General features: G+C 36.9%; 1 protein-coding gene across 2 annotated transcripts; it reads left to right on the top strand.

The window, feature by feature from the left end:
• The first annotated feature begins 286 nt into the window (after positions 1 to 286).
• LOC107705478 (T-cell leukemia homeobox protein 3-like) lies at positions 287 to 12,049 on the top strand. Of its 2 annotated transcripts, XM_016508788.1 has the most exons (4): positions 287 to 964; positions 7,599 to 7,836; positions 9,876 to 10,056; positions 11,751 to 12,049. In XM_016508788.1, exons 1-4 carry the CDS (start codon positions 484 to 486, stop codon positions 11,760 to 11,762), a joined length of 912 nt encoding a protein of 303 aa, XP_016364274.1. In that variant the 5' UTR covers positions 287 to 483; the 3' UTR covers positions 11,763 to 12,049. The 2 variants fall into 2 exon arrangements, with proteins under 2 accessions (XP_016364274.1, XP_016364273.1); XM_016508787.1 differs by lacking the exon at positions 11,751 to 12,049 and having other exon boundaries at positions 9,876 to 10,092.
• The last annotated feature ends 5,425 nt before the right edge of the window (positions 12,050 to 17,474 follow it).

Raw genomic sequence — 17,474 nt, 5'->3', positions numbered from 1 at the left:
CGACAATTAATATGCACGTATCGGACAGTTAACACTTCACTTTAGATAACAGTGATGAGCTCAAGTCTGGGCCGTGCGCCTTTCTGAGGTACGGCACCCCTCCAGAAACGCGTCCGGTTTGTTTGCTACAACTTGGCAACTCATCCTCACTTCGGGATTTAACAGTGAGCGCGGAGCCCTTTCTACTGTCGAGTTGCTTTTTAGGCATCATCATGGAACTGAAAAAGAGCCAGACGCAATGCAAGAAAGTGTTGGATAATGCTGAATTAATCGTGAAGGAATCAATGTGATTTCTGTTCTTCACTGTTTTGTACATCAGATGGCAGCGATATAAAATTGCGTGGGCTCTGAGCACTTCAAGGAAGAATATTTGTTTGTTAAAAATTTATTCTGTACCTTTGGGAATAAATCGTGTTGCGTTGAAGTTTTAGGAATTAAACATCACAACCTTCCAAACTGTGCGCAACAGAAAGAACCGCGACGATGGAGCACACGGGGATCGAAGAGGTGAACCAGACGCACCAGCAGCACGAACCCATCAGCTTCGGAATAGATCAGATTCTCAATGGCTCGGACCAACCGAGTAGTTGCATGCTGCCGAACAGAGCCGGCGACCCGGACTACGCGCTCGCGCCGAACGTCTATGCCAACGGCTACAACAGCGTGTACAATCCGGCCTGTTCGATGGCGGCGGGACTGGCAAGTTCCTACAACGTAAACATGAACATGAATGTGAGCATGAATATGAACGTTAACGTGAACTCAGGGAACGCAGGTGGTGTCATCCGCGTCCCGGCCCACAGACCCATGCCACCCGCACCTCACCCGCCGACTTCTGCCCATCCACCGGGCATCGCGGCGGGGATACCCACCATGCCCACGGTACCCAGCATGGGCAGCCCCGCCAGCTTCACGTTCCCCTGGATGGAGAGCAGCAGAAGATTTGCCAAAGATCGGCTGACCGGTAAGACTTGAAAATATTTACAGCACTGCCAAAAGTAGGCTAGTCTTGCTTATGTTAGAAAAAAGGGTATGATTATGACCAACGTCAACAAAAACGGACGATTCATTTGTTGCTGACTTTTAAGGTCAATGTTATCTACTAACAACGAGAAAATTGCTTTTTTAGCTCGGAAAGTTTTTTACGTAGCCTAAAGATTTTTTTTAAATTGCAGATTAAATGTAAATTGCAGATTTCGCAGTGATTTTCTTATAGGCTAAATTAAGACGATAAATTACCAAGAAAAAATTAAAAAATTGCAGACGTTGTAAAAGCAGCAGCAGTCCAATTAATAGAAACAAACAAAAAAATAGGCCTATATATATATATATATATATATAAAATAAACTGCTACGGTATGTTTTGTACTGAAATTACTTGCACCGTTACTTTTAAAACAGAAAAAAATACGTCTCAAGATTACAAGAATAAATGTTATATTATTATTGTAAGCTATAAAGAATTTTAAAACTAAAACCTCTTATTTTCCAGGCCCCCATTTCTACTAAAATATTTTTTGACTCAGTGCCGTATTTTAAAGAAATAGTATTTTAATTAATGTACAACCGTCTTTTGCATTTACATTTATTTATTTAGTAGAAGCTTTTATTCAAAGCAACTTAAAACTAAGGAATACAACAAGCGATTCATTTTACGTAATATTCAGTAATATATAATGGCATATAGCCTATAATAATTTTGTATATGTAGAAATATATTTAATAGGCCCATATAATTTAAGATTATTTTAGAATATTTTTTGTTGTTTTTAGAGCCAAATGATTTTAATTTAAAATTATTATTATTGATTTTTTTTAGTCTAGAGGATTATTATTTTTTATTGCCGTTATTAGGTGTTTATATTTAAGTTAACGTTTTTCCTTTTTCTCTGCTAAAACACAGCTGATGTCTAACATCTCTGCATTGTGCTTGAATTAATATCGGAAATCCTTTAAACACTCCACTAGCTTTACCCCTCGACACATCTGAAAATTGAGGAGTAACACTAGACAATCTTTTAAACCAGCACAATAATTCATTTTATTTGAGAGGCCATGATGTTGCATTGAACTCAGGCGCACAGTAGAACCAACATCATCTCGGCCTGTGGATATTATACGTGTGTATTGCTCATAAAAACACAGTGGCTTTCAAAATCACAGTTTCTTGTGAAATGGTTTTATGACACCAAGTCACGTCTTTATTCTTGAGCTACTGTCTCTCTGGGCCTTTAGGACAAATGAATCATGATACAGTGGTTGCAGGGAGTTAAATGTTGCCACAGCCAGTAGTAATGCGTAATGGCATGTTGACAAATCGTTTTAATCTACACAAACTAATACCAATAGAGATCCAACAGAGGACGATTTTGGATAACATTTCCAAGTGGGACACACACACACACACACACACACAAAGTGTTTCTGAAAAATAGCCTTGCCTGTGCTTGATTACAGAAAATGAAACAATTATATTTTATCAATGCTCTTTTAATATATACGTTTTAATATACATAATTTAATATAGAATTTTAATGCATATTTTAGTAAATAAATTCCAAATAATGAATAAGAAAATGTATGCATCACATTATTTGCGTCTCGTCTGTAGTCGTAACATCCTCCTCTGTTTTCTATTTGGTCAGTTCGCGTCTTCTTCAAATGACGTCACTCATAGTGAGCTGAAAATGAAGAAGAATATGGATTTCTGCGTATTAAATATTCAGAATTCCGCTCTATTCTCATTAATTATTCAAATGAGAGAATGATATGTCAACTGCAAAAGCTCTTTTGTAAATATGCTTATCAATTTTACTCATAGTCACTTTGGGCCACTCGTTTATTATATTATATTTATTATATTTGATCTCTTACGTGCCTTTGAATTGCGTTGGATACAAGGTATATATATAAAGAAAAAAAATAATTGAAACCACGAAAAAAAACTGCATTTGCATCAAACACCTCTAAGACGGTCTTTTCATTTTCAAGATATTTACATTAAATTTTACTAAATTTATAAGTTACAATAGTAGTTTAAAAATTGCAGTTATTTTGGTGCCTTTCTCCCAGCGTCATCCAAAGGAACCAGAGCCACTTATTAGTCATAATGCACAAGTCACGATGACTGTCTGAAATAGGTTTATCTGTTTCCAACTATTTTCTCCGTCAGCTTGAATTGCATGTCTGCATTACACCACAAGTGTCACGGCGCGTAAAGGAGCACGGACAGGCCTGAGACTCGATATGCACTGCAGGCCTTTGCGTCTCGTCTGTAGTCGTAACATCCTCCTCTGTTTTCTATTTGGTCAGTTCGCGTCTTCTTCAAATGACGTCACTCATAGTGAGCTGAAAATGAAGAAGAATATGGATTTCTGCGTATTAAATATTCAGAATTCCGCTCTATTCTCATTAATTATTCAAATGAGAGAATGATATGTCAACTGCAAAAGCTCTTTTGTAAATATGCTTATCAATTTTACTCATAGTCACTTTGGGCCACTCGTTTATTATATTATATTTATTATATTTGATCTCTTACGTGCCTTTGAATTGCGTTGGATACAAGGTAACGCAGGACATATTTCAGATTTTTAAACGAAATTATATGTATGTTTAATACTGTACATTTAAGTATCTATAAACATTACAAAATATTTAAAAAAACAAAAACAAACACTGCATTTCACCACAAGTGTCACGGCGCGTAGGTGAACGCCACGGACAGGCCTGAGACTCGATATGCACTGCAGGCCGGACATATCATGCCGGATTGGGAGGCGATGAAAGGCTATACCACATGTTTTTTTGTTAATTGACTCCTTGGCAGTTTGCAAGTTTATAAAAATCCAGAAATGCATAAACAGATCAGTCGATCTCCGGTCAATAAACACAGGTGCTCTGGTGATGGCAACGGCCTTTACGCGCGGCTTTTCTGTTCCTGTTAACAGCACAGGTGACAACTGCGGCGTGCAAGGAGGGATAAATATAACTCTGGAAATACAATAAATGCTATAATCGACCATTTTCAAACATACCAGAATCTGCATTGACACGAGAAAAACGCACGTGTCTGGTGTCTTAATTCAAACGGTCTGCATTTGTTTCCGCGCGTGCTCTGAAAAGGCTCAGTCGCTTGCACTGATTCGCATAACAGTATATTCATCAGTAGGCAAATTTGTTTGTATTACCGCTGCTGGTGGGGGCTGTTGGGTCCAGCTGCATCACAACAAGGGGCAGGTGATGGTCGTAATCTGATATCACTGGCCTTGGAGAAATTGGAAAATGAAATTGCATGTGGATGCCCCTCTATCTGAAATGACAATAATGATCTTTCCCACCCATAAATACAAATGATTATGAAACTGAGACGAGGCCGCGTCGCCATGGTGACAGTGTCTGAAGGGACGACGAGGCTCTCGAGCGGACGGTTTATGGCTTTTCCTGACCATTATTTTATTTTATTCGATATTTCAATTCCCAGCATGAGAGAAAATTTAAAGGCACATTCTGTTTTGCCTCACTGCGCGTAAATAGCGACAAATGCCCATGTTATATTTCAATATCGCGCTTTGAATCCATTACATGTATATTTATTAGATTTCTACAAAGGTAATATGCGCAATGGGGAAGGCAGGCGCTGTCGCATGAAGGTGATATCACGTATAACTGATTTTATTACTGGCCGCATATTCTCTAAGGCAAGCTTTGATTTTTTGATGTGCTCACCATAAATTTTATTACACAGACTTATCATTTAGAATTCCCTCTGCTGTCGAGACTGAATACGGGGATTGTTTTTGTTTCCATTTGACCCACATATGTATCTGCGGAGGAGTGTTTCTGGGAAATGTGTTATTAGTTCGTTCTGCAATCTGCACACCTTACATATAGCCTATATGGATATAGCTACTACAGTGGAATTTTTTTGGACGTGATCACAGCTTTAAGACAAAAATAAATAAATAACACCGATTACGTAAAGCTGTGATCACGTCGAAAAAAATTCCACTGTAGTAGCTACGGAGACATAAACTGAGTGTATCATCTAAAATACATAAATTAATTTATCTTGATAATTTTGATGTCAAACGTTCTAGAATCATTACCCGTGTGCTTAAGTGATGATGACGCGTGCCGCCTGTCACTTAAGATCAGCGCTTTAATTAAAAGCAATCAAATCTAATTACGCAAAGGAATGAACAGTCTATGCGCTTAATCCAATCAGAAGCCTTTTTACTTGCTCGTCTAATAAAATATGACAAACAAACTAATGATCTCACAGCATTAGTAATGTTGTGATCAAAATAAAATATCTAGCCTAAATAAAATCATGACACCTTGTTTTTTTATGATCAGTTATAACGATAAATTAAGTTGCATCTCTGAGGTTGCCCAAAACAGATTCAATGTCAGCCTGACCTCATGACAGACCTTGAGGAATCCCAGCGTGACTAGTGTGAACTGTTGAGAAGTTCTTCTGAGAGCCACCGACGAATCTTGAATTACACAAGAACGTGAATGAATGTAGTTGAGTAGCCAAGAACAGACATTTACAGATCTCCAACATGGTATTATCCGAACTCCAACCTGCCAAACAGAAAACTGGATCTCTGTCTTCACACATGGCCAGCCAACCATTGCAAGACCCAAGTTCAGCCACAAGAATAACAAAACACATTGAGGGAAGGTCACTCTCTTGGTTTACTCAATTAAAAACAGGTTGCACAGTGAAGTGTTAGTGTTCTCCAATTATTTTGTTACTCTGGTCTAATTTCTTAATTTAATTTTTCTCATTTTATAAGTTTTTTTTTTTGTCTGTATAAATATATTTAGGTAATCTCTCTGCTTTATTTTTTTTCACAGAATTGCATCTACACTATACGGTCATTGTTAACATTTTCTTCAGATGTTCGATATTAATTTTGGCTTCTGAATGAAAAAGGATTTTTCCCCCCCATACAGAATATATATACAGTGCAGTGGAAGCCAAAATTAAAATTATTTTTTAAATGTAAATTTTTTCCCATTTATAGTTTTTCAGAACATATCACACATGGATCATATGTTATTACTAAATTAAAAAAAAGTTATTCTTTCAATATTTTAATAACATACTGATATATGAACATAGAAATTTATATTCAGGATGTAACGAGCATATGTGAGGGGCAAAATTCATATTAGTGGCTGACTCGTGTGTTTTTCCAGTGGTTGATTCTTATACTACCTTTGATCCTCTTGAATGTGTACATCCTTATTTGTATTCACCAAATGGTGAGGATAGTTTGCCACCTGCTGCTAATGTAGCATCAATATTCAGATGCTGTTCGAAATGTGCAAATTAACATCCCTGTGCACTTTAAACAGCAATGTGCAACCTGTGATGTATTTATGTTTTCGTTTCATTCAGGTGCACAAACACCGCTAAAACATCAGGACAGCATACACCTCACCAAAACATAATGTTGGTTAGACTCTTAACCGCCATTTAGAGGCCTTGACTGGGTTCCAGTTTGTTATCATTTAATGAAAAGGTCTCACCATGTTTAGGACTCATTTGTGGTCCCCATAAATACATCAAAAACACAGTTTCTGATATATGTATAGCAAATAGTATTTGCTTGAATGCATATATAATTTTATAAAGTGACATATAGTGTCAAATTGGGCTCACATGCATCTAGAAAAGGTGCCAAACTGTTCACATCAGTTATTCACAGCTGCTTCTATAGGAACAGGTGGGAGAAAAAACAGGAAGGAGAGGAAAGGTGAAAGAAATTCAAATAAATACATACAAAGAACCATCAAGACCTCTGTTGTAAAACCATGAATAATGGATAAATAATACAGAAGGACTGAATGAGAAATGAGCTTGAGTTCACTGCTGCAAGAACTTTGTGTGATATGAACCTGAAATACAATTTATCCATGTATGTGCTGAAGTTAAAGGTGACGGACATCATGGCCGCCCTTTAAAAAGACGCTCAAAATTCCCGTTCGACTGAGGTAACCATAGCAACGGTATGCTAAGCGAACGCTATGTTCAGTTCAGGAAAACGAATCACAAATTCAAATCACATAAAACGTTAGCGTATTGTTAGAAACGTAGCCTATTTAAGGTTCGAAGTGCGCGTCGAAATATTATTCATTTTGATGTTTGTTTTTATCTATCAAATTAAATACATGTTCAGGGTACACATGTATGTTAATAGGCTCAGAAAGACCACTATATCAGGAATGACCCTCCTGGCGTTCGTTTGTTTCTGCCCTAATGACCATGAATTTACTTCCACTGTTAAGACGGTATAATGCCATTAAACATGATACATTTCCAAAATACATTAAAGACATTGAAAATAAAAATGTGGCAATAACGTTCATTTTTATCCAGAAACTGATTTGCATTTATATAATATAAAATTATTATATTAATATAAAATTATTTTAATTAAGATTTCATGACATTACTAATTGGCCTATGATGTAGGCCTAATTCTACATAAATGTAATGGCTCTTCGTGAATGTTATTCTTTTCAGTGTTATTGAATTCAAATATTTTTCACCTATACTCACGCCTAAATCCTGTTTTTTTCAGCTGCTCTTTCACCGTTCTCCGTGACACGACGGATCGGTCATCCGTACCAGAACCGAACTCCACCGAAACGGAAAAAGCCCCGCACGTCGTTCAGCCGCGTGCAGATCTGCGAGCTGGAGAAACGCTTCCACCGGCAGAAGTACCTGGCGTCCGCGGAGCGCGCCACGCTCGCCAAGGCCTTGAAGATGACAGACGCTCAGGTCAAAACCTGGTTTCAAAACAGAAGAACAAAATGGAGGTGAGTGAAAATATGTTCGATTTAAAATAGATTATTTTTAAACACGACCTCTCGTCCAAGAATAGAAAATAATAGCTATATAGCAGTAGTTTCATAGTTGTGTTCACGATACAGCTTTAAAATCCTGTTGTAACTTATATTATTTTGATTACATCTGAATCCAAGGCTTTCAAATTCTTTTTGTTGTCAATATCCGATTATATATAATTCCCTAAAACAGCTAATTTAGTCAGAACTGAGCTTAAGTGAAAAGGGCATTTCGGGCCTAGTGGAACAATAGCCTACTACTGTAAATTTGCAGAAGTTTGCGTTTTATTTGTTTAATTATTTTACATTGGACACCAATTGCCTTGACCAAGCAGAAACGTTCAAGCTCTTAAAAGGCTGTGTGGAAACTTGCTGTCCATGCAGTACTGAACCTATACTTCTGAATAATTGAGAGCATGTCCATCCTTTCCTCAGAATCTACTCAACCTTTTGCTGTTGGCTCTTTTGGAGCAAATAAGTGCCCAATCTAATTAAGAGCAGGCTTACTTACCTTTGGTTTTACCAACAGGCTGCAACAGGCAGACTAGAGCTGGCTGAAGGTGATTCATTTATAATGAAGCTGAGTCATGGCTTTTAACAAATAAAAATTTATCATGGCTGTTTCAGTATGCCTACTCATCAATATTTATGGGGCTCAACTTAATTCAGCAATTATCTGTATCTGCTGAAAGCTGCTGGGAAACATTCATTAGCGCGGTCACTTTTGCTTTTAGATGGCCTCTTGGGAATGAAATTCTGGTAAATCTTACCTCACAACTGGATACCAACCAAACCTGAATATCAATAGCAACACTGAAAACCGTTTATTTCAGAATGAATTCAGATGTCATGAATGCATGAAATCATACATCCTAACTGCACTTGGCTCATTTGATCACAGGCTTGTTACCCGTACGATCGACACGCAAATACATCCTTCATTCTCAAAGTGTCTCTAGACTACAGTCGAATATTTTACATCACAACAAGCCTGGAAAACCTGGAGTGAAAGGCACACAGTTTGTTTACATTTTCCATGCTGTTAGTGATCATTGAACCATTTATCATTTTAAATGTGATAAAATACTAAAATAGGATATTATAAGTAAATGGTAATTCTTTAATTTATTTCAAGAAAAAAATAAGTCAATAGACATTTGCATTTGAATTACAAATTACCCTAATAAGCATCTCAAAACGTGGGAAAAAAATATTTGTAAAAATTATTTTGGTGGTGCAAAAAAATAAGTAAAATAAAATTAATTAATTCATGGTACCTGACATAAATGTTTTAATTTGCCTGTTTGTTGTTACTCTTATGTTTCGAAATGATTTGTTTTCTGCCTAGCTGTGCCTTCTAACCTTGAAAAGGGGATAACAAATCAACTTTTTTTTTCATTCAACTTGAATAAACTTGAGGTAAATTTGACATTAAAGGGACAGTTCACCCAAAAATTTAAATTCTGTCTTTGCTTTGTCTTCATACAGTTTTTTGTCCATACAATAAAAATCACACTGACAAATGACACAAGGTTGAGTAAATTATTATAAAATGTTCATTTCTGAGTGAACTATCCCTTTAGGTTAATGCAGCTGGTAGAAGGATTAATCATATTTGATCTATCAAAGTACATATCAGGTCCCCGGACCAATAAAATAGCGTTTATTCATTGTTTTGTCATGTACTATTATATAATAATACCCACATCTTTATGCTGACAGCTCCAATAGGCTCATGTGCACATTCAAGGCATTATTAAATGTACAGAACCATTAACATTCACGCGTTTCATTCAAAATGACTTTAGTCACGCACACATTGTTATTTTTCACAAAGGCATGATGACATGTCTTTTGTGTATGCGGAGAGCTCAGATCTCTCAAGGTAATTAAAACCAGCCTAGGACCTGCACCAGATAAACATGTTAGTTGACATAATCCGCTTTTGTATTTGAAAAGGGTCTCTGTCACTGCACATCATGTTGACTTCAATCATGCGTCTCTGATGACAGGAGGCAGACCGCTGAGGAGAGAGAGGCTGAGCGACAGCAAGCCAACCGTCTGATGCTGCAGCTCCAACAGGAGGCCTTTCAGAAGACCCTGAGTCAGCCGCACCAACAAGACCCTCTCTGCCTACACAACTCCTCGCTTTACGCCCTGCAGAACTTACAGCCTTGGGCAGAAGAAAACAAGGTGACGTCCGTCACCTCAGTCGCATCTGTGGTCTGACCCACAACTCTCATGTGTGCTAGTTAATTGAGAAAGGATTTTATAGGACGCCAATTAAAACGTAATTTAGGCGGATCTCTGACATTCTCACTTGGACTCACTTCATGAGCATCTGTACCAAGCCATACGTTTTTTTTTCTGTGAGATGGTAGAAGAGATCTAGCTGTGCAAAAACACCTTTTCCACTCATATATGGAAATATTCTATTCAAATTCGATGATTTTTAACAGGATCAGCTTTCAGTCTGTGATAAAAACCGCTAGATAAACCCAATAACAAACTGAACTGTATTTTTCAGTATTTGTTTATCATTTTTCAGAAACATGCATATTTAAGTCTAGGCAGTGTTTGAACTATACCGTGGACTTTGGGGGAGCCCACTTGTTTTTTTTTTATATATTTTTTTTGTTAGTGTGCTTGCGCGTGCCTCAAAAGATGACTTACAAAGATACATAACACACTACATGCTTTATGCAAGCACTATATAGGATAAATCACTATACAGGATTTACCCTATTATACTTTATCGACACGAAATGATAGGTGAAACAACAAACAGCCACCCACAAATAGTCTATAAACAAAGCATCAGGCAGTCTTTGAGTTCACATGAACAACAGTTAAAGTTTCTCGTCGTCAGGCTACAGAAGAATACCATAATTCCTCCGTTCAATTAGGCCTAAGACATCGAGAGTCACGCAGACCTATAACAACCCAGCCACAACACATAATTGCAAATAACATGCCTTACCTTAACACAGAATCGACCACAGAGTCCAACGTTTATATTTTTTCTACGAATCTTTGAGTTAACATACTAAACATGAGTGAAATTTGCACCGCAGCGCCCCCACACCTTGATGCTCATGACAAGAATAGCATGGGATCAATCACTATACAGGATTTACCCTATTATACTTTATCGACACGAATTGATAGGTGAAACAACAAACAGCCACCCACAAATAGTCTATAAACAAAGCATCACAGTCTTTGAGTTCACATGAACAACAGTTAAAGTTTCTCGTCGTCAGGCTACAGAAGAATACCATAATTCCTCCGTTCAGTTAGACCTAAGACATCGAGAGTCACGCAGACCTATAACAACCCAGCCACAATGCATAATTGCAAATAACATGCCTTACCTTAACACAGAATCGACCACAGAGTCCAACGCTTTTATTTTTTCTACGAATCTTTGAGTTAACATGTGAATTTGCACCGTAGCGCCCCCACACCTTGATGCTCATGACAAGAATAGCATGTATAGTTATCTTTATTGAAGTGAATTAGGTTTAAATCGCCGTCATGCATGAATGAATGATATTTTTTGCAATTTTACACATAATAATCCACGATGATCACATTACACAAAACTGAAATTGCACGTCAAAATAACACATTGTCAATATTTTTTTGAGACCCCCCAAAATTTCACAAATCCCGTTTTCAGGGGAGCCCATGTCTTATTAAGGGGAGCCGAGCTCCCCCTAGCTCCCCCGTAGTTCGCACCCTGAGTCTAGGCATGGAACAAAAAGCCCAATTAAAGTGGAATCAAAACAAACACAAGCACACCAAGTTCACATTTTCATTCCCACCTGAATCTGACTGGTCATTTGCTCGTCCCTTACACTACATTCTCGTTCCTCTTTCTTCAGCTACCCATCTAAGAGAGGGAGGGGCTTTGTCCTTTCCAACCCAAAACCGCAAAGCTGTCTGATGAATTTCACCCATCAAGACGACTGTTTGTCTACGTGCCATTTGGCATCAAGGAGACTGACTCAACCCCAGACTCGTTCATTCTTGTTCTTTTTATTTGTGTTTTTTTTTTTTCCTTTGGACTTTATAAGATGTGTTTGTGATGCATGTTCTCTACATTTCCTGTATGAAGAGATGGACTAAAAACTATTAGTTCTGTCAAGCTGGAGTCCTTCCTAAAACGCACTTTGGAAGCAATTATGGAGGCGCTCTCTATGGATTCTTCATGACGTGACGTTTAAAGGTGTTTTATATTAAAAAGAATTGTGACTTCCAAGACTTCCGTTTCATCCTGTGTAAAATTCATTTAGAATACTATAAATGCTGGAATGTGCCATTTTTGCACAACTACCGAATATAGAATAGCAGAAATAATGCTATTCCTAACACTCTTAAAAATAAAGGCTCTTTATTGGCATTGATAGTTCCATGTGAGAACCTTTAAATCTATGAAATCTTTCCATTGCATTTATAGTGGAAAACGGTTCTTTAGATTTTAAATTGTTGAGAACTATTCATTGAATGGTTCTTTGAGGAACCAAAAAGGGTTCTTTGACATTACACCCCGTTTGAACCTTTATTTTTACGAGTTTAACCTCATTCAATTGGTTGAGTCAATATTGGGCTGATTGGGATGCTAAAACAGAACAACGTTTTGATAGTACCACCACCATTTTTCAGGGAAATCCACCAACAAATGGCTTATTTTAACATTGATAAAAACATGCCACTTTGAATTATACTACTACCTATATTTAGCCCAAATCATCATTCATTGTCAACTTGTAAAAAGCTGCTGGTGAGAGCCTGCGAGTACAGTTTGTATACAAAAAACAAGTCCTTGACAAGTATTTTGAAAGCATTCATCACCCATGTCCACCCAGACACCGTAAGGGCGTAAACAACTGATGGGATCTCTGTGAGCCAAGACGGCAGTCAAAACAGCAGTTTCCTCATTGGTTACCACAGTAGAGTGATACCCACGTAACACAGGGAGGGGATGTGGAATCATAGCAGTTTTATTCGCAGCAAATGAGCCTTTACTTTCTGTTCTACACATGACTGCATCTCCCAGGAAATGCTAAAGAGCTAAACTGATTACAGCGCTCTACAGCCTGTGGCTTACAGAAAAGAACCAGCAGTTGCACAAACCACAGGCAGGGAACACAGCTGGAAAACAAAGCATCTTTCAACGGGAACAATAATTCTGCTGGATTTGTGTGATTGGCCCGTTTTAAAATTCATTACACAATCATTTTCCAATTTTGCTCTCAGGCAAGCGAATTAAACATATTAACATCTTGCAAACTGTTTCTGAAATTGAAGACATTCAAATAACACATTTTTAATAGACTTTTTATAAAAAAAAATTTTTTCCCCCAGGTAACCTAAAAATGCATTTTATGTTGTGACATCCAAATGAACTACTTGTATTTAAGTCAAAAATATAATTTAATATGATTGAATGAATCTGACCAAATCAGGTTGCTTAATCTTGATTAAACTTCTTAAATATACATATAGTTTTTGGGTGTTTTGTAAAACAAATAAATTAATTCTTAAGTCCTTTTCCACATTGATGATAATAACAAGAATCATTATTAATAATTGAGAACCAGCGATAACTGATTATCATTAGGCAGTAAATCAGCATATTAGAGTGATCTTGTGAAACTGAAGACCGGAGTAATGCAAAATAAATAAAAGTAAAATAAATTACACTTTAAAATACTTTACAACAGAAAAGTGTTAAATTAAATTGCCATAATATTTCACAATATTACTGTTATACTTTCATTGGTAAGCACAAGCTATATAATTATAAAGTACACTTTCAAAAACATAAAAAAAACGTTTTAATGTTAGATTTATATACTTAAAATATTAGATTTCAATGGAATTTAAATAAAGTATAATATATTAAGTAATATATATATTCACTCTTTAAAACACACAGCCCAGTGTACTTTTAATATGAAAGAATGTTCCGCATTTATTTTTTTTACAGGTGTTTTACCCGTATTTTGATTTACGCATTGTGTTTTGTTTCTGGTAATTATCTGCCATGCAGGACATGAACCGTTTTTCTATGGATTTTTTCCCTTTTCTTACAGTGTTGATCAAACTTCTCTTTGTTTATGTATTCTCTTCTATTATAAAGCTGTCGTCAGATTTATCAGCCTATACCATAAGCAAAACAACAATTTGACAACTGTCTGTTTTAGCCATCCCACTCCTGGTTTGATGCCATCTCGCCTGGTTAAGATCCTGTCAGTGTGAGTCGGTTGCTGCGGTGACGCCTCTCCTACCCTCATTTCCTCTGTCAAGTCTTCCAGTCTCTTTCATCTTCCTGTCTATTCTGCCATTGCGACGTGACTTGGCTCATTTTGCTGAAATTCCTTTCGGCCTCTGTTTTCGAAAACTCTCTATTGTGTTTGGCCACAGGTGCTCTGAGCCTCTCTTTCTCCTGCTGATGTGCCTTTATGTTTTTTTGCCCTATCTACCTGAGGGCCCCCACCTCAGCCAATAAAATGTTGCCACACAAGATGAGAAAGAAGCGAGAGGTTAAAGTATCACACTTCCTATCTCACTCAATGTTCCTAGACAGGCTCCTGTTTATCTCACAGACGCTACAAACCAATATGACCTATATGGCCTCCACTTCTTCACAATAAGTCTGCGATTTCAGATTACAGATCAACTGCACTGCATTTTCACAAACACAAACAAATACATAAACACAGTCCTCAAAAACAACAATAAGCTTTAGGCTGAACATACAAGAAGAGTGAAAACCATGCATCATGCATACAATAATCTAAATATCTCATTTGAAATTGAAAGTCTTCACTCTTAAAAATAAAGGTGCTTAAAAGGTACTTCACAGCGATGCCATATATAGACACCACTCAGTCAAAGAACCATCTCTTTCTTACCTTTTTATAATCTGAAGAACCTTCTTTCGCCACAAAGAACCTTTTGTGAAACAGAAAGGTTCTTCATATGTTAAAGGTTCTTTAAAGAACCATTTAGAAAAAAAGGTTCTTCTATGGCATCGTGAAGCACCTTTAATTTTAAGAGTGTTGGTGTGCTTCAAATAGACTGTATTGACGTTTATGTTTATCTTTAAACAGATGCAGTGATGGCTATCTATGTGTCTAGTCACTCAAGTCCGCCAAAAGAATTCTATTTCTTTTTATCAAGAAAAGAATGGAGTACTATGGGACACTCACTATACAATTTCATGTAACATAATAAAGCTTTCTCATAGCATCTGTGGAACAATCTCTACCAAATGTCGGGCCATCAAGAGCGTCACCACAGTAAAGCAACACACAACGCATCTGATATGCCTCTAGTTTTACTGACACATCTAAATGGCTGATCTGCTCATCTGCGTTTGGGAAAATCAGTTATGGTTCTCTTCCAGAAAGAGATACAGGTCTGCGAAAACATTTCTGTGAAAGCGAGAAGTTAGGAAAATATTTGAGAACTGAAATCATCATTACTATAAAGTATGAAAGACAGGCTTAACTCTGTTAAGCCTGCCATATGAAATAATAATCAGAATAGTCTAATTTTTTGCAATGGAACATTTAAGTGAGAATGTTTAAGTGCTACTCACATTTTAACACACACACACGGATAGATATAGATATAATATAAAGTATGGATAATCAAGTAAACCCAGGGTGTTTCAGTCCAGTAAATGATTATCTTGAAATATTAATAGCAATATAAATTTCAGTAAAGATTTGAGAAAAAAAAACATATTAAACACATTACATGTATAAGCTGTCAATCAGACGACAGAAGGCGTGCAGTAGATTCTGTGCAACAGGTTTTTCAGCAAAGTTTTTATTCTGTTGATAATATAGAGGCTTCATATAGGCCTATATGATACAGGATAACAGGCCCATTTTGCTAATTTGGCATTATCTGGCTGGTTAAAAAGAAAAAAAAAAACTGCATAAAATAAATAATCCTATGTCAACCACAACAGTACAGATTCCCTAAGTCCTTAGGTTAATATATCCGTGTTATGGCACATCCATATTTATACTGTTTTATGCAAACTCTTAATATTAAACAGCTTGTCAGAGTACAACCAGTTTTCTGTTGGTAAATACCCCATACTAAAGATGTTTATTAAGTCTGCACCCTCCTTTAGTGGATTTATGAGAAAGAATTGTTTATGTGAAAATTAAGCAAAGTGTTGACAGAGCCCAGCGACTATAGAAGAGCTCTGTAAAACCGTGAGATCCGACAGGCATGCATGTGTTTTGGGGTGTGTAATCGGACCGGCATGTCTTTCAGTATATACGGGTCACTCACGTTAAAGTGCTGCCTGTTTGAACTGTTTTCTTTCAAGATGGCTGTTTTCACCGAGAGCCTGCATGAAGGGTGGAAGCGATTATCTTCGTCCTTTTTTATGGCTGTCACCTCTAACAAAGCAAAAAGCTTTGTTCTTGTGAATGGGAAATCAAGTAAATCCTCTGAAGAGTTTAATAAATAGTCGAGAAGCGACACGGCCTAGTGAACTACGAGGCGCCTAGAGTAGAGCCTCAGGCGCGCGACGCGTTCAAAACGAAGCTTCGAAAAAAGAATCTTTTGATGTTTCGAATCAATAGGCTTGTTTGAGATGAGCAAAATCTGCGCAGAACCGATCACCGCGAGATGCATGCCGGTTAGAAAAGTGTCCGAGTTACGTCCGACTTGCTCTGATGTCATGCTGACGTGTGCTAAAAAACTCTCGCGCAGTGTTGCCAACTAATTTTCAGGGGAAGTTCTTCTTCTTTCTTCTTTTAAATTTAATGGCGGTTGGCAAACCAACTTAAATGGTGCATTCCCGCCACCTACTGGATAGGAACATTTAGTTGTAACTGATCTCAAATCAGCTTTATAATTTATGTTAATAAAAATTAAGTAGAATTTTGTATTACGGTCGTAAAAAAAATTAATAAATTACTATTAATAAAGTATCTTTAATGGAACTTGCTACTAATATAGCAACTGACCAATTTTAGAATGTATGTTCATAAAAATTGAGTAGAATATTCTATAAAGGTCTTAACATTTTGTTTGTTAGTGTTTTTCAAGCTTGCTACAAAATTACTACACATTACAAAGACAAATTTATCTTTATTGATATACTGCTAATATAGTTTATAACAATTATTTTGCAGAACAAAAAACATTGGGAAGACAATAATTTTATTGGCATTTCAATTTTAACAATGATTTTAATAATAATAATAATAATAAATTCTTCTTCTTCTTCTTTTGTTATTGGGATAGATGTCAAGTTGCATTAAATCATCACAATGAAGCATTCGGATCATTATATTAATATTATATATTATTTTGAGGGAGGAAAAAAAACTACAGAGGACAAGCGGTTTGGAGAATGTATTGATGGATGAACAGAGGCAGCGTACTGAATAGTTATTATATGGCGTCATCTGGCGAATAAATTGGGTACTGAAAGCAAGAAAAAACAAACAAAGGGCAAATTACTTTACCACCAAGGTTGAATGCTATTGGACAACTGGTTCAAAAGCCCGCCCACTGTGCACTCTCATTCGTCCATTCAAGTGTCAATCCGCCGGCCGGAACTACGATTA

The sequence above is a fragment of the Sinocyclocheilus rhinocerous genome, unplaced genomic scaffold (genome assembly GCF_001515625.1).
Source record: "Sinocyclocheilus rhinocerous isolate Xijiao unplaced genomic scaffold, SAMN03320098_v1.1 scaffold1556, whole genome shotgun sequence".
In the NCBI taxonomy this organism is placed as follows: domain Eukaryota; kingdom Metazoa; phylum Chordata; class Actinopteri; order Cypriniformes; family Cyprinidae; genus Sinocyclocheilus; species Sinocyclocheilus rhinocerous.
The sequence above is the reverse complement of the archived record's forward strand: the minus strand, read 5'-3'. Positions and strand labels throughout refer to the sequence as shown.

What these genes read in the sequence shown, in the direction of transcription:
- LOC107705478 (XM_016508787.1), top strand. Translation starts at nt 484, where the DNA reads ATGGAGCACACGGGGATCGAAGAGGTGAACCAGACGCACCAGCAGCAC. An exon ending in TGCCAAAGATCGGCTGACCG is followed by an intron (nt 965 to 7,598) that starts GTAAGACTTGAA and finishes TGTTTTTTTCAG; the next exon opens with CTGCTCTTTCACCGTTCTCC. An exon ending in AACAGAAGAACAAAATGGAG is followed by an intron (nt 7,837 to 9,875) that starts GTGAGTGAAAAT and finishes CTCTGATGACAG; the next exon opens with GAGGCAGACCGCTGAGGAGA.